The sequence below is a fragment of the Leptonychotes weddellii genome, chromosome 9, assembly GCF_054177405.1.
Source record: "Leptonychotes weddellii isolate Sample4059 chromosome 9, ASM5417740v2, whole genome shotgun sequence".
NCBI lineage: Eukaryota > Metazoa > Chordata > Mammalia > Carnivora > Phocidae > Leptonychotes > Leptonychotes weddellii.
The window spans coordinates 23,858,959-23,882,180 of record NC_138377.1 but is presented as its reverse complement, the minus strand read 5'-3'; the positions used below and the strand labels follow the sequence as shown (position 1 = coordinate 23,882,180).

At 40.5% G+C, this 23,222-nt stretch overlaps 1 protein-coding gene across 2 annotated transcripts in view; it reads right to left on the bottom strand.

Moving 5' to 3' along the window:
• NEK9 (NIMA related kinase 9) overlaps positions 1-23,222 on the bottom strand; it is a 37,142-nt gene that overhangs the window by 9,503 nt on the left and 4,417 nt on the right. Inside the window, exons 3-18 of one of the 2 annotated variants that reach the window (XM_081830210.1) lie at positions 22,601-22,656; positions 21,997-22,067; positions 20,557-20,662; positions 18,442-18,573; positions 16,765-16,875; positions 15,865-15,929; positions 13,466-13,516; positions 12,814-13,006; positions 10,635-10,779; positions 9,480-9,680; positions 9,241-9,287; positions 7,715-7,870; positions 5,717-5,825; positions 4,650-4,811; positions 1,133-1,303; positions 96-155 (exon numbers count right to left, since the gene is read on the bottom strand). In XM_081830210.1, the coding sequence (XP_081686336.1) occupies positions 96-155; positions 1,133-1,303; positions 4,650-4,811; positions 5,717-5,825; positions 7,715-7,870; positions 9,241-9,287; positions 9,480-9,680; positions 10,635-10,779; positions 12,814-13,006; positions 13,466-13,516; positions 15,865-15,929; positions 16,765-16,875; positions 18,442-18,573; positions 20,557-20,662; positions 21,997-22,067; positions 22,601-22,656 (1,836 nt within the window). The remainder of the gene's footprint in view (positions 1-95; positions 156-1,132; positions 1,304-4,649; positions 4,812-5,716; positions 5,826-7,714; positions 7,871-9,240; positions 9,288-9,479; positions 9,681-10,634; positions 10,780-12,813; positions 13,007-13,465; positions 13,517-15,864; positions 15,930-16,764; positions 16,876-18,441; positions 18,574-20,556; positions 20,663-21,996; positions 22,068-22,600; positions 22,657-23,222) is intronic. The other variant, XM_081830211.1, reaches the window with a different exon arrangement.

Here is a 23,222-nt window from a genome sequence, read left to right as displayed (position 1 = left end):
ATATTTCCTATTTCCCTTTTTTGGAGACTACATGGAATCCAACCCAAAGACCCAAAGTGCGAAAAACCACTGGTACCTGAGACATTGCTACTTACCAGTTCTGATGGATAAGCCGCTGCTATTGGAACGGATGGTCTTAGAATTCAATACTTTCTCTGAGGAAAAATATTCAGTAGGTAAGCATTGTAAACAGCTATAGGCAGGAAAAGTGAGAAGACTAGAATAGGGGGTTAATCTACAAGATAACAGCTATCCCTCACTCCAGGTAACTTTATAATTACTTACTATTCTAGATTTTAAAGCACCACTATATTCACTATGTAGTGTAGCAATTCTCCACTTTAACTATTCTTTGGAATTACCTGAGAAGCTTTAAATAGTAACAACACCTAGGTCCCACCCCAGAGATTCTGATTTAATTGGTCAGGACAGTGGATTTCTAAAAGCTCCGTGGGTGATTCTAATGTGCAGCTAAGGTTGTGAACCACTGATCTAAAAGAATGGACTTGGAAACCCTCACACAGGCTTTTATTTTTATTTTTTTAAAGACTTTATTTATTTATTTGACAGAGAGAGACACAGCGAGAGAGGAAACACAAGCAGGGGGAGTGGGAGAGGGAGAAGCAGGCTTCCAACCGAGCAGGGAGCCCGACGCGGGGCTCAATCCCAGGACCCCGGGATCATGACCTGAGCCGAAGGCAGACACTTAACAACTGAGCCACCCAGGCGCCCTTCACACAGGCTTTTATAATTCAGTTCATAACAGAGTAATCTTTATGCAGAAAACAGTTATGATTTAGTTTCTTTTTAAAGGTATCCTGAATGTTTCTCACAAAAGTATGAACACAGACAACCAATTAATTAGTGGACAACTAGAGATAACAATTCTATAGCAAAGGAGGCAGAGCCCAAAGTTACCATGTTAAAAAATGGTCAGAAGGTGGCAAACAACAAAGCTCAGGAAATGACAGTGTTCTGTCCCACCACTAGGTAAGGTCACCATTACTACACTTATAGGAACAGCCTCTTTTCTTCAGGACACTTCTGTTTCTAAGAACGTGACCATCAGAATCTTAGGTGTGAGTCTACCCTCTGTCAAATCCACCCCAACCCTCACGTATGAAACCCTTACCAACGATGAGAATGGTGTGCCAACCACGGCAAGATAGGTCCGGGACGTGATGCAAAGATCCAAAAATAGGCCGAGGCCATGAAGTGCAGATATCAGAGCCATGTGGTCTCTCTGTGGGGGTCATTGCCAGGCGACCATTACCACCATTGCCCCAGGCAAAAATGTGATTATCTAGGAAAAAAATCAAACAGTTTAATAGAAAACTAATTCCCCTACTCTTTGGGTTCCCCATCTTTATGTCCTAGAGTTAGAAAGATTTCCCACTATGTACAAAACAAGGAAAAGCTGTTTATTTCCCTAAATAAAACCTAAACAATTCCTGATGCCAACCTGGTAAAAACTACCACTTCTCCTATGTACTGCCATCCATCCACCCATCCACTCACTCAACAACTTTTTTTGGTCATTCACTCAGATATAAGTAAATATCTGGGCATCTACTTCATGACATGCACTGCTGGAGGTGTAGGAATAAAGCAGTGAACAAAACAAAGTCACTACCCTTGTGGAACTTACATTCTAGTTGGAGGAGACTGGTCAATCAACCATCTAATACTTCTGGTAGTCATAAATGTTATGAAGGAAGATAAATGGTAAAGAAAAGTGGAAATAAAGAATAACAGTGGGGTATCATTATTTTAGATAGAGTAGTCAGAGAGGTACTTGTTGACACTTGAGCAGAGACCTGCTTGAAGTGAGAAAGAGCGATGTGGATAGCTAGGGGATGAGTTTTCCAGGCAGAGAAAACAACAGCAAGTGCAAAGGTCCTATGTGGGTAACATGAGTATCATGAACAAGGAATATGAAGGCCCCTGCAGCTGGAGCAAAATAAAGGAGAAGACAGTGGTCAGAGAAGAGGTCAGGAGACAGATGCCGTCCTGGTCATGTAGGGCCATGCAGCCCATTGTAATGACTTTGGTTTTTACTGACTGAGATAGGAATCCATTAGAAGTTCTGAGGAGTAGGGGCGCCTGGGTGGCTCAGTCGTTAAGCGCCTGCCTTCGGCTCAGGTCATGATCCCAGTGTTCTGGGATCGAGCCCCGCATCGGGCTCCCCGCTCGGCGGGAAGCCTGCCTCTCCCCCCTCCACTCCCCCTGCCTGTGCTCCTCTCTCACTGTGTCTCTCTCTGTCAAATAAATAGATAAAATCTTTAAAAAAAAAAAAAAGAAGTTCTGAGGAGTAGGGGCACCTGGGTGGCTCAGTCGGTTAACCAACTCTTGGTTTCGGATCATAAGATCATGCCCTGTGTCAGGCTGTGCACTTAGCGTGGAGCATGCTTGAGATTCTCTACCTCTCCCTCTGCCCCTCCCCCGCTTATGCGTACCTCTCTTGCGCATGCACACTCTCTAATAAATAAATACAATTAAAAAAAAAAAGAAATTCTGAGGAGTAGTATTTAGGTATTTAAAAGGATCCATCAGCCTACCATGAGGAGAATCAATTGCAGGGGACCAAGGGTGGTAGCAGGAGACCAGTTCTAGTAGTGAAGATGGTGGGAAGTGGGTCAGATATACTATGAAGATAATCAATAGGATATGCTGATGGATGGGATGTAGGGTATAGAATGAAGCTGCCATTTAGTGACATAGGAAAGCTGTAGGAGGAACAGATTTGGGCAGAAAATCAAAAGTCTGATTTTGACTATAGTAAGTTTGTCTGAGATGCCTATAACATCTTATGCAAATCAGAACACTTTTTAATGAAAAGGGGTACTATTAATGATAAAGCCTGGACAATAGGCATGAATGAGGACTGACTTGGGAAAATTGAGCTCTAAAGCCACCCTACCTTTAGACATCTAAGTCCAGGGGCTGATGAATAACCGAACCTGGAGTTCAGGGGTGGTGATATAAGGCTATATCAGTGAATAGGGGGAATTTAAGGTAATACTCACTTAATGGAGACAAGGCAAGAAAGAAGGATTGAGTACTGGGCATTCCAGGGTTTGGAGGGGTCAGAGACTGCTATCAATGGCACCCGATGTATCTGCCTGTGCTAGATTGTTTATATGACTGTCTCCCCTACCCTAGACTGTGAACTCCTTAAGGACAGGGGCTTTCTGAGACCCTCTTTTATATTCCCAGAGCCTAAAAGAGGACCTGGAGTACAACAGGTACTCAGTTTATGTTGGTTGTGTGAATAGGATGATAAGAGTACAGTTCAGAGATGTAGAGAAACATTTATTAGGAGGTAATATGCCCAACCATGGAATTCAATGCTACATTCCTCATTCTGAAGTTAACCTTGTGAAGGACACAGATGTACTGAAAAAACATCACCTCCTCGAGGCCCTGTCAGGAAGTGCTACTGGACTTGCAGCACTTACTTAATCCTCAGTGACATCCTCACTCTGTCTTTGTAGGTAACATTTCCATTTATCTCCATTAAATTTATTTCCATTTTAGTCTGACCTTAACATTTAGTCTGACCTTAACAGCTTGCTCCCTAAAATCCCTCATTTTGGGACCAGTGGGGAAGGTTAACATGCCACCCCAAAAGCTGGTTCACTTAAATAAATATGGTAATAGATCACTTATCTGACACTGTCCCTGGATCCCTCATGTGTATACAACAGGCACACACCAAAAGGAAACAAAGACACCTTAGATCATGAGCAACAAAAAGAGCTGAAATGAGTCAAAAGATGAAATGTGATTTGTTGTTACCAGTCACAAGAAAGAAGTGGCTACAACAATCAAAAAAGTTCAGAAGGGGGGCGCGGGCGCCCAGGTGGCTCAGTTGGTTAGCATCTGCCTTTGGCTCAGGTCATGATCCCAGGGTCCTGGGATCGAGCGTGCTTCTCCCTCTCCCTCTGCCGCTCCCCCTGCTTGTCAAATAAATTAAAAAAATCCTAAAAAAAAAAAGTTCAGAAGGTGATACAGGAAAGAGAGAAAAGAAAAAAAGAAAGCAGGAGAGAGGGAAGGGAATAAAGACTCGCTCAAGTGGTAGTAAAGAAGAAGTGTGGTGAAAGGAGCAAGAAGATGCTGTGAGATGCAAGAAAGAGCAATGAGAGGAAAGAGAAGAAAATTTAGTTATGCCAATTCCAATTGTGGAAGCCAAGAGACACACAGTATTCAGCCCTTCAAGCCTTAGCAGTCCCTGAGGACATCACTGCAGTGTGGCTGACCCCGGCCAAGGAGCAAGGTTACATTATGTCATTCTCTCCAGCCACCCAGCGAACATTTATTGAAACCAACATGGTGCGGGGCCAGGTATATATAGAAATATTTAATAATTCTTAAAACATTTAACCAAAAAAGTTAAAGTAAAAAAAGTAGAGACTTAGAATATTAACTTTGCCATTATCTAGAAATGTTTTTTTGTAAAAGCAATCACTACGTTGAACACATGAGAAGTTAATGAAAGCTCCATCTGCATAACAATTGGACACCAATTTAGCGTAAATAAAAATAAACGTACGATGCAGCTATATAAATAACCAGTCCACCTCCTTCCCAGGCAAACACTAAAATACAGCTATCGTCCAGAAAGCTTGGAATGGTGTGTACAGACTCACCATCTGTGGCAGCGATGGTAAACTCATCACCGCAGGAAACCCTGATCACTTGCTTCCCACCTAGGGGTCCTCCCAACAGGTTGATTCCTAGACGCTTCTTGTAATTCCCAACGCCCAGCTGTCCACACTTGTTGCAGCCAAAGGTCAGCAGCCGGCCTCGCTCTAAGAGAGAATAAAAACAAATAACCAGGCACAAATGGGGCATGGAACAGAGGGAAAATGCAGCCAAAGTAGAGTTCCATGGACTAGCTTCTGGTTGTTAAGAGTATACAAATAGAAAGCTAGCCACACAATCTTGCACCTAGGGCAGCTAGGGTATCTAAATCAATGACCAATTTGACTCAGGAAGTGACTCAATATCATATTTTCTCTCTACTACTGTATTTTATTTTTATTTTATTTACTTATTTTAAGATTTTATTTATTTGTCAGAGAGGGAGAGAACAAGGAGGGGGTACAGCAGGCAGAGGGAGAAGCAGGCTCCCTGCTGAGCAGGGAGCCCAATGTGGGACTTGATCCCAGGACTCTGGGATCATGACCTGAGCCCAAGGCAGACGCTTACCAACTGAGCCACCCCGGCGTCCCTCTAATACTGTATTTTAAATGTGGAAAATGGGTACTACCTAACTTAGTAAACTCATAAGTGGTACTAATTAAAAGCAGTAGTTGTCTGGAATTATGGGCATGGCATTCTCATTAAGGGATGTAGTGACCGTGCATTTATAATGATTACCAAAAAAAACATTTACTTGAATGCCTAATTTGTTAATGAGATAATACTGGATGCCGGGGGGAAAACAGGAGAATGTATATGTTTTTTTTTTTTTTTTTTTTTGAGAATGTATATATTGTTAAGAAGAGCTAATACTTGCGGCACCTGGCTAGTTCAGTCAGTGGACCATGCAACTCTTGATCTTAGGGTTGTGGGTTCAAGCCCCACATTGGGTACGGAGATTACTTAAATATAAAATCTTAAGGAAAAAAAAAAAAAAAGGAAGAGCTAACACTTGAGAGAATAAAAAGCATGAGCTACTGAGGCCTGTGTATAAGGTTGTAAATCAACTCACCATCAATAGCAGCTGTGTGAGTCTTGCCTGGGGCAATTGTACGGATCTTATAAAAGGACAGTTGTTTGGCCAAGGTAAAGGAGGTTATGTAGGGAACTTCATGGTATGCCTGGAACAAGGTAAAACACAAAGCAAAGACTCATGAGGTAAAAATGAAGGGGTAGTAGGCTGACAATGTTGTCATGGTGACCAAAAGGGCTTTTAAGCTAATTTGTTATTAAGAAGGAGGTGCCAGCTAGCTTTACATCCAATAGAATACAAGACGAAATAAGCTCAGTACGTAATCAGAGAATTTAATTAGTGTATGAGGCAGGACTTTCTGACAACAAAAGTTTTAGATACCTAATCTAAGAGTATACAAAACGTGAACTCTGTATCGCAGAAAGTATCTACATGAGGATAGAGCCATTTACATTCGTCTTGGTTATAGATACTGCAAACCTAACAAAGGCAGGGCAAAGAACTAAAATCTTGAGGACTCTCCAGCCCATAACGCAACCAGTTTACTGTGATCTAATTTTATCTACAAGGCAGTGTTCTCAACATGTTAAAACCCATGTTCCCTTTAGATTAGCATTAAAAAATTCCTCTCATGTACGTTTAAAATTTCACAACAAACCCAATGTTATAATAAAAACCCAAATCAAGTAATGGTAATTCTAAATATGCCTTTTCAAACTATGTAGACACCCTTCCCAGACTTGCTCCAAATTGGTATTCTCCCAGTTGAGAATCATTACTTTAGAGATGGCTTAAAAATTCTTTTTTTTAAAAGATTTTATTTATTTACGAGAGAAAGAGAGAGAGAGACAGGAGACAGACAAGACAGCCAGACAGAGTGGGAGAAGGAGCAGAGGGAGAGGGACAAGCCCAACTCGGTGCTCCATCTCAGAACCCTGAGGATCATGACCTAAGCCGAAACCAATAGATGCTTAACGACTGAGCCACCCAAGCGCCCCGCTTGAAAATTCTTATTCACTGAGTCAGGAAACTTTTGTTTCTCTTTTTATTTTAAGTAGGCAAAATGCCCAATGTGGGGCTTGAACTCATGACCCTGAGATTAAGAGTTGCATGCTCCACCAGTTGAGCCAGCTAGGCGCCCTTGGAAACTTTTGTCTCTTAATTTGATTCTTTAGAACATAACAAAACTCATCATATTAACACAAAGAGGAAACGAAGACTTAATATCAGCAGTGAATTTCATGACATCCTTGAAGGAAGTGAATGGTAATTACATTCACTAAGCCTGTACAGGATCAGTGATTTGGGAGCAATAAATCTAAAAAAACTCTTCAAGGAGATGATGCATGAAAACATTTCTTTTTTTTTTTTTTTTTTATAAAGATTTTATTTATTTATTTGAGACAGAGAGAATGAGAGAGAGAGAGAGAGCACATGAGAGGGGGGAGGGTCAGAGGGAGAAGCAGACTCCCTGCCGAGCAGGGAGCCCGATGCGGGACTCGATCCCGGGACTCCAGGATCATGACCTGAGCCGAAGGCAGTCGCTTAACCAACTGAGCCACCCAGGCGCCCCGAAAACATTTCTTTTAATGTTAATTTTCTTGTACCTACTTCAGTGATAGGGTAGAACCTGAATTCCATCACTTGGTTCTTTGTAATCAATTTATTTATTGAGGCATAATACATTATAAAATATTGTATAGCTTGAAAATTTTTCTGTATGCTTATGTGTAAAACCACCACCCAGATCAAAATAGAGACCATTTCTATGATCCTAGGATCCCTTCTGTTAATGCCCATACCCCTTTTCCCAGAAGGAACCACTACTTTGACTTCTGCCATAAAAAACTCCACATAATTGGAATCACATAGTGTGTACTCTTACGTGGCTGGCTTCTTTTGCTGAACATAATAATGTCTGTAAAATCTTTACTCTTAGGTCAAATTCCATGATCACTAACCAATGGCATTCCCAAAGAAATTCCAACCTAAGAGATGTTCTCACAGTGTGGTTAGGGCACCAAAGAGGGTACTTACTTCATGGTTGATGATTCCAGACATGCACTGATTCAGACCCAGCTTGTTGAACTCATTGAGTCCACAGGCCAGCACTTTGCCTGACTGAGTCAGCAGAAATGTCCCATCACAGCCACACTGAACTGCAACAATAATCAAGGCCTTGGGAACATCCACCTGTGTGAAAAAAAATCAGAAAAAAATAAAAATCCCCAAACATAACTTGCATTAGGAAAAAACCCTTAAATTCTTTCAAAAGTGATGTCCTGCATTTAGGAGAACTGCCCACAGTAAAGACTGCTATATCCTCTTCAGATTTTTCCAGCAGCTTAAAGACTACGGTTTTCAACAAGAAGCTCAGGTTTGATAATAAAATAAAAGAAGGCAATGCCAGGTTGGCTAAACAGACAGCCCTGTCAAAGTCTGTTTTAGAGCAGGTCCTACTTAGAAAGACTTCTCAGAAAACACTGGGAAAGGAGAAGCTTCAACCCATCGCTGATTTTGTCCTCTGAGATGGTAGGCCCCACGACAGCTATAGAAGGAACTCAGTAGCCCTAAAGGGTCTTAGTCTGGTCATATTACAAGTGAGGTGACAGAGTACTGAGATAGCAGCCAGGACTTCCAACTGCTCACATCCCTCTAAGCTAACTAAACAGGGCTGGGAATGGTAAGGGGACAGGATGGAAGTCTGTGAAATCTGAAAACTCAAACCTCAGTGTTTCTACTACAGCCATCCCCCACAAATAATACAAGTTAACTTTTTTTTTTTTAAAGATTTATTTATTTATTTGAGAGAGCGAGAATGAGAGAGAGAGAGAGAGTCAGAGGGAGAAGCAGGCTCCTCGCTGAGCAGGGAGCCCGATGCGGGACTCGATCCCGGGACTCCAGGATCATGACCTGAGCTGAAGGCAGTCGCTTAACCAACTGAGCCACCCAGGCGCCCAATACAAGTTAACTTTTTAAACGTAAACAAACATAGTTAACAGTGAATGGTATAGCTGATTACAGTCAACCTTCCCGTGGGCAGGAGAGCCAGATGACCACGCTCTCCTGCAGCTGCTTTCAGCTCCCGAGCTAGCTCCTGCAGGGCTCAGAGTAATTAGATATTCTGTTTCATACAACATGACCCCTAAATACAAACAAACACATATTTCATCTGGTGTTCAACTGTGGAAATCAGAGGGGAAAATGGCTGCATTGGGTAAAGAGATAATATATTGCTTTCCAGTGTCTTCCCAAGGAATTTTCTGGGGTGTATTTAGCTGATGTGACTTTTTCATGGTACATGCCGATTTCAGCTCTCATTCCTGAGGAAAATGTGACTCCAGAGTGTACACAATGGCTGTATCCTCTCTCTCGACTACTTATGATTTAGTCAGATGACAAGGCCACATAGTGCTAAATCAGGAATTCTGGATTGTCAGTCTCCCAGATAGAAAATATTTCAGAAATAAACACCTTGACATGAGGAGTCAGAGAAAGAGGAGTCTGTGTTATTACTGAAGTCTGTGTGACCTAGTTTAGGAAGAAGCTGCTTCTGAGTTTACCTTTTGGGGTGTATAATAATCCTCTTCTGAATCCAAGCCCAGTCGTCCTGAGACACACATAAGAAAGAAAACCATTAAAATGAGGTCCTCCTTCCCAATGAAAATGTTCTGTAACATTCTCTCTTACTGAATCAACACTTCTCAAGTACAGGCTAGCTACATGATGTGTTTAGAGACATAGAAGCTTGAAGTCAAGTTGGCTCCTGGGAATAAACGGACAGAAACAAGGCTATACCTACCATACTCGCCACAGCCCCAAGAATAGACTTCTTTGTTTCGTGTCAAAACCACCACATGATTATCTCCACAGGAGGCCTGCTCCACTGGATTGTTCAGGAAGAAGTTCAGCTGCATGGGTTCTAATACTTCAGGCCCAGCAACCTTGTCTAACCCCATGCAGCCATAATAATCAGATCCAAAGGCATAGAGCTGACCCTCATCTGCAAAAGGAAGGAAGGCATAACCCATCAAAAGAATGACTTTGTCCAATCAGAAAGCTGGGCAGGGATAGAATGAGACTATCCCAGCCAGGGATCTCATATCAAATGATTACATCAGAGAAATCCAAAGGACACACTGTGCAAGTCTAGAGTTGCTTTTATTTAGGGGGTCACGGGTACTATTACAACAATTTTTAAAAAGTGGTAGTCATGTTGAAATTTTACTGTGGCCATCTCTATTTTCTAGAGAAAAGGAAAAGTAAGTAAGGGCAAGACGAAAACTAAACTTTAGCACTGGGTATGTATGGAAGTGATGAATCACTGAATTCTACTCCTGAAACCAACACTGCACTGTATAGTAACTAACTAGAATTTAAATAAAAATTTGAGAAAATTTTGAGGAAAAAAATGTAAACGGCTTAAAAAAAACTAAACTTTAGCTCTTTTTTTTTTTTTAAAGATTTTATTTATCTGACAGCTCACAAGCAGGGGGAGCAGCAGGGAGAGGGAGAGAGAGAGAGAGAGAGAAAGCAGACTCCTCACCAAGCAGGGAGCCCAATGCAGGACTCAATCCCAGGATCCTGGGATCATGACCTGAGTCAAAGGCAGGCGCTTAACCAACTGAGCCACGCAGGCACCCAAACTTTAGCTCTTGATTCCTGTATTTGGTGTTATCCATATCTGATGAGGTGGTAACATTACGTTCCCCCCCCCACTGGAACATACAACGTATTTCTCCTGATCCCACCTCTTCTCTGTTATCCACGTGCCTTTCCTTGCTTATCACCCACCCTAATACTACAGCAAATTGGGGATGTTGTTATTAATGTGTATATCTGCTGTCTTCGGTTCTTCAAATACTATCTTTTGCTATAAAATCCCAACTGAAACTGCACAGCATTAAGTACAAAACCCCATTTAATTGCACTGGGACGCTTTCTGTTGATGGCTTACCTGTCACACAGACAGTGAAATCATCACCACATGACACCTGACGGATAGCTTTGCCTTGCAACTTTTCCACATGCTTTGGCTGTCGGTAGGAGGCTTTGTCTCCATGGCCCAGCTGACCATGGAGTTTAGTACCCCCTTGCATGTTCTGTGAAATAAAGAGGTCTTGTGAAGCTTTAACTTTTCATGTCAAAAGCTAATCTTCAATATAACTTCTTATCAAAAAACCATAGGAAAAAATCAGCTGGAAATTTAGAAATGAAAAAAAATCAGTAAGGAAATTCAACCTTTTAATGATAGGTAGTTTATACTACCCCTGCCAATAGGTAAAGATTTAAAAAGCATCCAGATTGATATCCCTCAAGACTTAAAAGAACACATTCTCAATTCTGTCTTTCTCCTTCAAGTCTAAGGTGAACTTTTATATTTAATTATGGGTGTTGGTGAAAAAAAATTCTTTATGTAGTCTGATTTGACTGTTTTCTACAGGAGTATAGCCTCTTGGAAATCCTTACTAGAAGTTTTTCAAATTTTGGTCATAGTTTCCCTGAAATATGGAACCATTATAAAGAATCTGGCTGCATCAAAGAGGCTGCTATATAGCACTGAGAATAGGTCTAAATGATGTTGCAACAGTTTTATAGAGAAAAGTAATTCTCTTCAACTGTAAGTCCTTATATAAATGGTTTTTGTGTTTTTTTTAAGATTTTATTTATTTATTTCAGAGAGAGAGAATGAGAGAGAGCACATGAGAGGGGGGAGGGGCAGAGGGAGAAGCAGACACCCTGCCGAGCAGGGAGCCTGATGCGGGACTCGATCTCGGGACTCCAGGATCATGGCCTGAGCCGAAGGCAGTCGCTTAACCAACTGAGCCACCCAGGCGCCCTAAATGTTTTTTAAGGGACAATAATTTCATTCCATCTGTGGCAGCCCCCCAGGGGCTAGTTGTGTAAGGGACAGGGTTTTAAGGAAGTAACAGTTAATGTTCTATAACAGAGGTCAAATCCTTCATTCATTCTTTCAATCTATCAATAACTGAGCATCTATTCTGTCACACACTGGGGACAAAGCCTGTCCTTGTGGAGACGTTATCTGAGACTACTGGAAAAAATGAGCTCTCTCAGGAAGAAAAGGAAGAGTGAGAAGAACTGAGAGCCTAACACAAGGCCGGGTAAAGGAAAAGCACCAAGTGAGAAGGCACAAAGAGACAGGAGAAAAGCCAAGAGAAGATGCCCTCATTGGGAGCCAAAGGTTCAAGGAGGGAGAGATCAACTACATCAAATGCCGCCAGGAGGTCAAGAAAGCAAGAACAACATAGTATCTGTGTTTTAAAAAATATTTTATTTATTTGAGAGAGAGAGTGCACAAGCGGGGGTGGGGGGGGGCGGGGAGCAGAGGGAGAGGGAAAAGCAGATTCCCCACAGGGAGCCCGACATGGGGCTTGATCCCAGGACCCTGCGATCATGACCTGAGCTGAAGACAGACGCTTAATCGACTGAGCCACCCAGGTGCCCCCAAAGTATCTGTTTTATGTTTACAATTTATAGGTCATTTTATTAAGAGTAGTTTCAATCAAGTGGCAGGGATGGAAGCTGCACTGTAGGTGAATGAGGAGTGAGTGGGAGATAAGAAAAGAGATAGCAAATACAGGCAATTTGTTCCAGAAGCTGAGAGACAGGGTGAAATCTAGAAGGGAACAAAGGAAAATTCTACTGAAGATATGCCTAGCTATCTTCAATCACTGATACAGGTCTTAGAATTTTCCTATGTGGTACACTGCTTCATTTGTTTATAAAATTATTTCACAGATACTAGCTGCTCTGAAACTCACGGTAATAGAACAGAGTAATTAAGTGACTTTCCGAAATCACCCAGCTGTAAATTAGAGTCCAGTCTCCCGAGTCCAAACCTCGGGCTCTTTTCATTCTTTCTTTCCTTCTTTCTCTCTTTCATTCATTCATTCAAAAAACATTTACAAAAGACCTAATATGTACCAGGTACTGGGGAAAGATACTCAGTGAACTAAACAGACAAAATCCCTGCTCTCCTAAGAGCTTACATTCCCTCACCCCATGCTGCCATGACCGCAGCCCACGTTCAACCAACAAAATACTTAGACAGCCTCGGCCCAGTAAACAATTAGGCTTATATCACTGTTCTAAGGTACTTAGCTTTCACTTACCACCCAGGTGTACAGTTCCTTCTCCACTGTGACCACAGCAAAGTGAGTATTCCCTGCACACACCTGCCGGGCACTACAGCCACTCTTGATGACATCCAGTTTCTGGGGAGTGGATTTTCCACCACCCCAAACATAGACTTCACTGGTTCGTGATGTTACCACAGCAATGGGTGCTTCAGTCACAGTGCTTGACCTGTCAACAACCCCCAGAAAAAAGGCACATTTAACATAAAAAACTATATCAAAGAAAAATGCTTCCAGTCTGTTCCCAGAGAAGAACTGCCAATTATGGTATGAGAAAGTATGTTCTTTCTCGACAACTTATTTCAACCCTCTATCATAGAGGCCTTGCAATTCCTGCCTCCAGGCTTCATCACAGCTCAGCCAGATCAGATTCCAGTCTGGTCCATAACACCTACACTTTTCAACTTCTCAACATTCATCATGGTAATGATGTTCACTTCAGCATGAGGATGAAATTATAGCCTTCTGTTTTCTCAGAAATGATTATCTGACATTTATGAAGATGTTGGCTTCTCAAAGGATGCCAAAGGCTACTTACTGGGATCAAACAATGCATGGACCAAAGAAAGAAAGACCCCCTGATGGTAATTTAAGAGATATCACTTTTTATGAGTCTCCTAGGCATTACCTTGGTCTTTTTGTAGGTGCATTAAGCAGTGTGACTTTTTCCTCCATCTCTCTACCAAAAGAAAAGCAAAGATACATGAGTGAAGGAATAGGTTCCTACATTGTACCAGTGTCTCTTTAATACATTTCACAGATTTAATCCTCTATAAATCATATGCCTCCTCAAACATGACAATACTTTTGGAAAAGTAACTCAATACTATTCAAACAGTTTACGGGCCTGGCTTTGGACAAATCATTAGATATGACGGGGCCAGCAGTTTGGGGCCATTTGTTTTCTTTCGCCAAGAAACATTCCAAGCTGGAACAGAGAACCTAGAGAACCTCTGTTGCACATTTTAAATACCTGCTGATCTCTCCATCCAGGCTGCCCACTGACTTCCCAACTCACCATCTCTAAACCTCAGCTCATTCTCTTTCTCCCATACAGCTTTTCTTTCTGACTCTCCTATTTCTGCAACTGGCACTTCCCATTCTCCCAGTGGACTAAGCTTAAAACCTCAGTCACCTTTGACTCAGCTGTCTCCCTCTCTTCAATATTTGAGTCCTACAGATTCTACCTATACAACGCCCTTTACATTCACCTCTCCTCTCCAGGCTTGCCACGTTAGCTCTGGGCAGCTCTGCTTCCCACCTAGACTGCAGTAGCACTGCCTAATAGGTCTGACTCACCACACTGCCAATCCACTTTACCAGTCCTATACTGATTTAACACTGAGATTAGTTTGCTAAATGAGTCTTCCTTAGGCATGCCCCTTATCACATGAACTGCCCTCTCATAAACATCCACTACTGTACTATAGCTTGAATTAAGCACAGACCCCTTTGTCTAGCATTCAAGATACCTACCTATCTTTCCAGCCTTCTTTCCTTCTACTTACTCCCCATATTCTAGCCCAGGGTTCTCGTTCTGTCTAAAACACTTATAGCTGAATTCCTGGGGTGGTACTTAGGCATCAGTAGTTTTTGAAAGCTCTTGAGGTGTTGCTATCGAGAGCCCCAGGTCTAGAACCACTAATCTAGTGAAGTAGGACTTACTGTTTCCTGAATATTTTCCACAGTTTGCTATGTCTGTGTTTTATCTAGAAAGCTCTCTGTCTTATGTTTTTTCATCAAGTACAAAGTTCTAATGAAATACTGTGTATAAATCTATAATTATCTCGATAAAAATTGCAATTAAAAATTATCAATGGAAATATTTGAAAAGAAATTAAAATAGTGATTATACTGTTGGGAAATAAGCCAGATAAAGTTAAATATGTTTAACCAGTAGCAAAGGGCGATACTGCTGGAATATGTGCCGAACATAAGTGAAAGGTCACGGTGCTGTTTCTGGAGTATTACATGTAATTCTAGACATTAAAACATTGGCTAGACCTTAACTGGAGGAGAACCAGAAAAGATTAATTAAATGACACAACAAAATAAAGGTACTGACCAAATGACAAAGATTATGGAATTAAATATATACTTAATGTATCTAAGGGCAAGACTTGAAAAAAGAGCAGAGCAAAGTTTTGACTACTGGGAAGATACAGAAACAAAGAACTGGTAGGGGAGGAAGAAGGACAGTAAGACAAAAACAGTATAACAGGATGAGAATAATAAAGGGGTGCCTGGCTGGCTCAGTCAGACGAGAATGCCACTCTTGATCGCAGGGTCATGAGTTCGAACCCCATAATGCGTGTAGAGATTACTTAAAAAAAAGAATAACAAAGAATACATCTTCCTTTAAGTTTGGGTTTGAAGCCTCCTATAGGACGTGAGGGATAAAGGACCTCCCTCCTATCTCTAGAGACCTCTAACACAGAAAAAATCTCAGGAAGTAACATGTCAACAATCATGCAACCTTGATTTCTGAAGTAGACTCCTCCAACTGCAACATACCATCTAAACGAATGCACTGAAACAAAGGCCCACTTTAAATCCATACTACTATCTGATAATTCTTGTGCCAAGCCCTGGGCTGAGCACTTTATATGCATTCCCTCCTTTAATCCTTACCCTACCTGACTTTATAGAGGAGAAAACTAAAAACCAGAGATGTTGAATAACTTGACAAAGAAAATACTAGAACTCATACAAACCTAAGGATGTCTGAGTCCAGAGCCCTCCTCTCTTAATTACTACACTCTAATGCCCTAACTCAGATTAAAACTCACAGACGAGGGGAGTGCAGAGCTCTAGGCTCTCATCAGTATAAATTCAGAACAAAACAGCACAGGCTAAGGAGATGAGAGTCAGGAGCTCCTCCCCAGCAGCAAAAGCAGAGATGCTGGTAGAAAATGGTACCAGAGCAGCCAAGTCAGGAAACACTGCCCTCTCTTGTGGTCCTCTCATCAGGCCTTTAACAGTCAACCAACCATAGAAAGACAAAGAATGGACTTCTCTGTACTTTACCTCCTGCGTTTCTTGAGAAGGGGGCGATCCAAAAGTTCATCTGCTGTGGGTCTCTGCTCAGGATCCTAAAAAGTACAAACTGGGTTAGTTTTAATTTAAAGGAAAAGGGCAAAATGGGGTCTAAAGAGGTATTTTACTTCCTCTTAAAAGGCTGTATGCTAATTACTCAAAGATCACTGTATATTATCCTTTTGTTTCAAAAAACAATTTCTTATGTCACATTCCATGTTTGATGCATATCATCTCACTGTCAACAACACGTGTACACGAATGACAATGCACCTTCCTTATTTGTTCAGTTACGGCACTGCTTCTCAAACTGCAATATATATGGCACAAAAGAATCTCTCAGAGTGCTTGTTATAAAGATTTCTGGGCTTTATCTACAGAGATTCTAATCCAGTTGGTCCGGGGTGGGACTCAGGAATCTTCATTTTTTATTTGTAAAACTCTTCCATCCCCTAGCATTTCTAATACCTATGGTTCAAGAACCATATTTTGAATAATACCAATCTAGAGCGACACAGAATATATATACAGAACTATATATATTCTGCACACTAGGAACTCTAAATTATCTCTGACTATAATTTTGTAAAATCAATCTACGAAAATTAATCTTGATCATAAAAAATGGAGCACAATTTAGAAGGTAAAATCATTTCACAAATTGATAAAGTAAGAATAAAGCAGAATAAAGCTTAAGGATTTGTTGCCTGAAACATACAACTATCATTAATTGCCAATGCCTATTCTTCTGGGTATAGCCAGCCACAAATATATCCTACCCTGGGGAAGTGAATGTGGCTTTGTGCAGGTTCATCTATGCATACCATACTCCAAATACTATGGTGAGAAGGGAAAACCCTAAACTGAAATCAACATGTAAGTCACACTTACCTGGTCAAGACACGCGTGGACCATTTGAATCAGTTCCAAAGAGTACTGGCTAGAATCAACTTCCATGGCCCGGATTCCTTGTACAATCTTCACACACAAGTTGAGTGGATTCTATGACAAAATGATTATTCTTGGTTATATAAAGATTACAACCTACTAGTAGGGGCTCTGAAATGTCTATTTTTTTTTTAAAGAAATGGCAATAGTTTTGCATTAGGTCTGATTTCTTTTATAACTATTAGTATGCATCAGCAAGAAATGGCTAGGGATACACTGTTGCTATCAGAAGGAATGAAGCCAAATGGCCAACAAGGAGATATGACTATGGGGCCAATAGTATAATACTCAGAGTACATTATAATCTGATCCTTCAACTGAATCTCCCCAAAAAAGGCAAGCAAGATTAGCCATGCTTCCCAGCTTTAAGTACCTCCTTTGCCAAGTAATCTGCCTCCTAATTTATATACCCTAAAAATGGTTATTCAGGGGATACTCTGCTGCAACAGATAAGGCAGTAAATAATAAGATGACAATGTCAATAATATTATAATAATAATACCATTAACTCCTTTATTGAGAGACCACAGTGTGCTAGGTAGGCACCCTTGCAAACCCCCTGTAAGGAGGTTATTATGATTACCAATGCAGAGATGTAAAGTAACTTGCCCAAGCTACACAGATAGTAAAAAATGGCGTCATAACTCCAACCAAAGTCTGTCTTGACTCTAAAACTCATTTTCCTTCCACTATATTACTTAGAACAGTTAGATGATATACCAGAATAAACTTCAGAATTAGGAAAACTCTAAATAGGTCTCATGAAAGGCCAATGAATTTGCATTATCTTACATTTGGATTTTTCATATACATTATCACAGCATCTCTATGAGAAAGACATATATTTTTTCCTTGTTATAGATAATGAAATAGAGGACCAAAGAAATTCTGAAACGATTTGCTTAAGTTCTCACACATGGTTTGTAGAGGACATTGGATGTGAATCCACTTTTGCTACTCAGATTGGTCCATGGACTAGCAGCATCAGTATCATGTGGGAGCTTGTTAGAAATGCAGAATATTGGGACCCACTCCAGACTTACTAAAAAAAAGAGTCTGCATTTTAACAAGGTGCCCAGGTGACTTCCTATGTGTATGAAAGTTGGAGAAGCACTGCTTTACACTGGGCTTTACTTAGGAAGAAAAGAAAAAACACTAAAAGGATTTGGTGTCCATTACAATAACAACCTCTAATATAAGAGTCAGTGTATAATTTTTTATAAAAAGATCAAAACACTTTAATGAGTATTACATAATTTGCCTTAGCTTTTAAAAAAAAAAAAAATGATGTAGCCTAAGCATAAGAAATGAAATGGCTTATCCAAACAGCAGCATCACATAGTGGATCCTAGAGCCAATTTCAAAATTATAGTCAATAAACTCAAGTACAATGCTCAAAGCACTTGAGTAAGATTATTTCAGTGGGGAACTGAAGTTAAAGATAAATCTGGTATACACCATTTTAATAATATGCTATACCAAGCCACTGCCTGAATACTTTGTTTTTTTGCCTACAGCTGATTTCTGATGAAGAAATCAGAAACTCAGGGATAAAGGAATTTGATTTTCTCAACCAAGTCATACCATTTGCAAGGACAAGGCGGGGATAATACAACTTACTGTAGCATCAAATGTTCTCTTTAATGTAAGCAGTTCAAAAATGACACAGCCTACTGCCCAGATATCAGACTTGAAATTGTATTTTACTCCTTGGCAGAGCTCTGGAGACATGTAATATGGAGTTCCCACAAGCTGAACAACAAAGAAAACAATCAAAGAATAACTTCATTTCTGAGGTAACTCTATTAATATTTCAACAACTGAAGTAAATTTCTCACAAACTAGTGATAACAACTATAAAATATTCATCAGCATATCCCAAAAGCTTTTTATGAGATGATGGGGAGAAATCTTTTATCTTATCAAATTTCTTGGATGAATTATAAAGGATAAAGGCACTGTGGTAATTTGGAGAGGCACAACAGTGATTCCTAGATCACAAAGGCTTTAGGCCCACTGAAGACTTCATACAGATAAAGACATACTTAGTAAAAGTTCACCAATGGAAAAAAAAAAAACAAAAACAAAAAAACTGGCAGGGAGGAGATGATAAGTAAATAAAGGGGTCAAAAGTTCTAACCGAAGTGCATAGTACTGAAACTCTGTAAATGGCTGTTTGACCTCTGTAATAGTAACACAACTAGGGAAATTTCTTTCAAATTTGAAAAAGATCTTCTGCCTTGAGGAATGAGTTTGGAAATCAAAATGTCCTGAAGGGAGGTTGTGCCTCTCCCCAGATGAAATGATGAGTACCCCAGAAGTTCTAATAAAACTGATAGCCATCTTTAACCAGCAAAGCAAAGCAATTTTTAGATGGATTGTATGGCATTTATAAATCTTCATATCATTCCTTCTTTACATTTAACTGGCTAAAAAAAGTCAAGTCTTGGTTTTACCAGATTATACTTGATGAGAAAAATCCATATAAGGACATGATTGCTTCCTCAGAAGCTCAATATGGCACCATCATACAAGCAGACTGAGTTCCTGAAGCAGACTCCCAACCCTGGCTATTAGCATGTCTCTAAATTGCTTACAGGCATATCTTGACATTATCAAAAAATACCAACGGGGGGCGCCTGGGTGGCTCAGATGGTTAAGCGTCTGCCTTTGGCTCAGGTCATGATCCCAGGGTCCTGGGATCGAGCCCCACATCAGGCCCCTGGCTCAACAGGGAGCCTGCTTCTCCCTCTCCCTCTGCCTTTCTCCCTGCTCATGCTCTCTCTCTCCCTCTCTGTATCTCTGTGTCTCAAGTGAATAAATAAAATCTTTAAAAAAAAAAAAAATACCAACGGGACAAAATTAATTTTATTAACTTACATTTTCAAGTTCTTTCAAGGACAGAGCACTGTGAAACCAGAAGAGTAATAATTGGGTTTTATAATTCCTAAAAGGATGAAATCACTATCCTTAAAGATCAACTTATGTCTACTCTTTACCAATGGTCTTTCTTAGGATCAGGTGAGAAGGGAGCCCTGCAGTTGGGATGGCGTATGATATTAACACCAGATTGTTCTCTGCGCCTCAGCCTTTATTTGTAGTACAGGGCTTCTGAACCAGAAAAATTCAGAGGAAACACAAAAAGAGATGTCCAACATCCTAAGCTCAAACACTAAATAAGAGATAAATTGAAATCTACTAAAGATCCTAGGCCAGAAAAAATGGTAGAGCATTTTCCTGTTTTTATTTTTTTTATTATTTTTTTAATAAAGATTTTTATTTATTTATTTGAGGGAGACTGAGAGTGAGAGAGAGAGCAAGAGAGCGAGAGAGAACATGCAGGGAGGAGGGGCAGAGGGAGAGGGAGAAGCAGACCCCCCACTGAGCAGGGAGCCCAACGTGGGACTCGGTCCCAGACCAGGACCCGATCTGAAGGCAGACACCCAACTGACTGAGTCACCCAGGCGCCCCCTTTTCCTGTTTTTAGAAAGTGTTGGAAAGGGCTGTGAGGTCAGAGCTGTGATGAGGACAATGACTCCTGAAAGAACATCTGAGCATGTAAATGCCTATTAGTAAGCACAGGAAAAAGACTCCTGAAGACTTGCTTTATAAGTACGGAGAACTTGCAAGGACTACTGAGAAAAGTGTGTGAGATGTGGAGTGGTGTACGGTTATATCTCATAGTACTGGAAAAGAAAAGAAAAAAAAATTACCACAAGGGCAACACATACTTACCGTCTCAGCCATGGAATACTCAGAATTAAGTTTCTTGGCTAGGCCATAATCTCCAAGTTTTATTAGGTTTGCCTTGGTCAGAAAAATATTTAATGTCTTTATATCTCTGGAAAAAAAGATACTGTGTATTAAACTCCTATAGACAATTGTTTTGTTTCATCCCCAACTCCAACCAGAATTAGTACAGAATAAAATGAGTGGTTACCACTGCTCACACTGTTATGGGATCCCAAACAGTGGTCACCACTTTCCCATGTACTTTAACATTGAAAAGGGGATTTGGGGGAGTGGAGGCAGAGAATTAACTTCGTTCTCCAGGGCTTCATAGCACAAGGATGTCTCCTGTACCACTGATGATGTTAGGAAAAATTGAGAGGGCCAGATGGAAAACACAGCCCCACGTAATCCTGTAATTCCTGTAAGGTGCAATGCCTCTTCAATTACCATTTATGCCTTGAATTAGTTGGTGTTAAAGCTTCAAATCTGTTAATGCAAGGGAAGGGGCTGCACATCCCAGCAGCAGCATGACTAGGCTGTGTAGCTCACCTAAATAAACCACTAGCTATTTTTCTAAAGATGAGCTGGTCCTATATAACAAATAAACTGTGCCTGGTTCACACTCTGGCTTCCTTAAGATGTGAAAAAAACAGAATACTCTTTGTAACTTTTGAAAAGAAAATAATATGCAACTGTAGTAGCCATTCAATAGCTATTGAGAAGCACATGTTAACTGAATAAACAAACCAACAAAAAAAGAAATACTGGTGAATCAACATTAATCTCTAGCAATTATCAATGACTCACTTAAGAAGGGTATAATGTGGAAATGTTCTAATAGCTCTTTCCTATACAGAAAGCTATTTTTCCCCAAAGATCTGGTAAAACTGTACAAAATAGCTTTTTATCTAAATCAAGACTAATTATAAAATTAAAAATACTTGCCAATTATTATTGCTCATAGAAAACATTTACCATGAATTGCAACCAATCTAATACCACTTCTCTTAGTGGCTTCTAGAGTTTACTGATGAATTAATGAATTGAACTCTTAAAATATCTCTCAAAGAAGTAACTGAGCAGTACTTGGTTACTGAGACTCTTCCTAGATCACAAACATAATTTAACTTCAGGAAGTGAAGGTAACACCCCTCATTACTCACTCTTTCCTTCCTAAATTATATTAACGGAAAAGCCTCAACTGCTTAACCAAAAAAATAGTAGTGCTGATGGGAGGTACCCAAGGTGGGGTTTAGATTGGTGGGGAGGAATCCATCCTGTTTTTTTTTTTTAAGTAGGCCCCACACATACCCAGTGTGGAGCCCAACGCGGGGCTTGAACTCATGACCCTGAGATCAAGACCTGAGCTGAAATCAAGAGTTGGACTCTTAACCGACTGAGCCACCCAGGTGCCCCTCCATCCCATATTCTTTCACTCATTACCTATGAAGGATTCCAGCTTTATGGATACAGCTCACTGCTGAAACAATCTGAAATAGGTACCACACCACCATCTACAGAAAAAAAAATTATATTTGGACTGGAAACAAAAAAATTCCACTTAAATAAAGACACACACTAAAACAAACAAAACAAAGGAAGCTGCAACCAGAGGTTATGATTCAACATGACCTGACATCTCTTGCTTGGAGGTTGAGTAGGCAAAGAAAAGTGGTAGGGGTAAAAATAAAAAGCAGATCATCATAAAACAGTTCCAATGCCATTATAAAATATAATATGGTGAAGCAGAGTTGTGGAAAGAAATCCAAGAATGCAAAGGTATAGAAAACTGGGCATACCAGTCTGCAGTAATAGAACCGGGAAAGAAAGCCCATAGAGAATCATGATGTGGAGATAAAGCGTTTAGGAAGCAGCTATAGACAGCTTCCTTGTTAGAGGTTTCCTTTCTCAGGAATAGCAACCAGAACCTGGAAGGAGTCTGAACAAAAGGAAAAAAACACTCTTCATTGTTGGAAGAGTAAATACAGGCCTAGAATGCAAGAATCACAATACAATTCTAGCTTCCTTCCACAGAAGCATGAATTACCTCTTCCTCAAACAACTTGTCCTTCTGACGAAGGATTTTGTCATACAGGTTCCCTCCTGCAATTAAACAAGAGACAGGTGTGAACTGCTTCATAAAGATCAAAGCTTGGCACCTGTGGCTACTAGGGTTTTAACAGGTTTTAACTGCTTCTTCCCCAAAGGAATCCCCTTCTTCTCTCTTGGCTCTTTATAAAACTCTCCCCATCCTTCGAGGACTGTATCCAAAGTCGGCTTCAAAGATTCCCCTCCCTAACAAATGAGGCTCAATGCAAAAATAGGAAGTATGACATTTTTAGAAAAGAGAAGAATAAAGGCCATTCCTGTATTATCCCAATTAGCAAAATACCTTGAATGTCTTCATAATCAGAAGATTTTCTTTTCTAGAACTCCTTTTAAAGGAATCTGCAATATTTTTGTAACAACTCTCTGGTGTGACTATTAGAACATTTGGGCTATACCTATGATGCAATGTTTTGTACGTACAGGGGTATCTCATCGACAACTTCCTTTCTTTACTACTTCACACTGAAAAGGTTTCCCATAATTTAGGGGACACCCTAGACTGTTTCCAATCATTACTCCTTTTACTAACTCCTTTCTGCAGAATAAGTCTGAACGTGCTT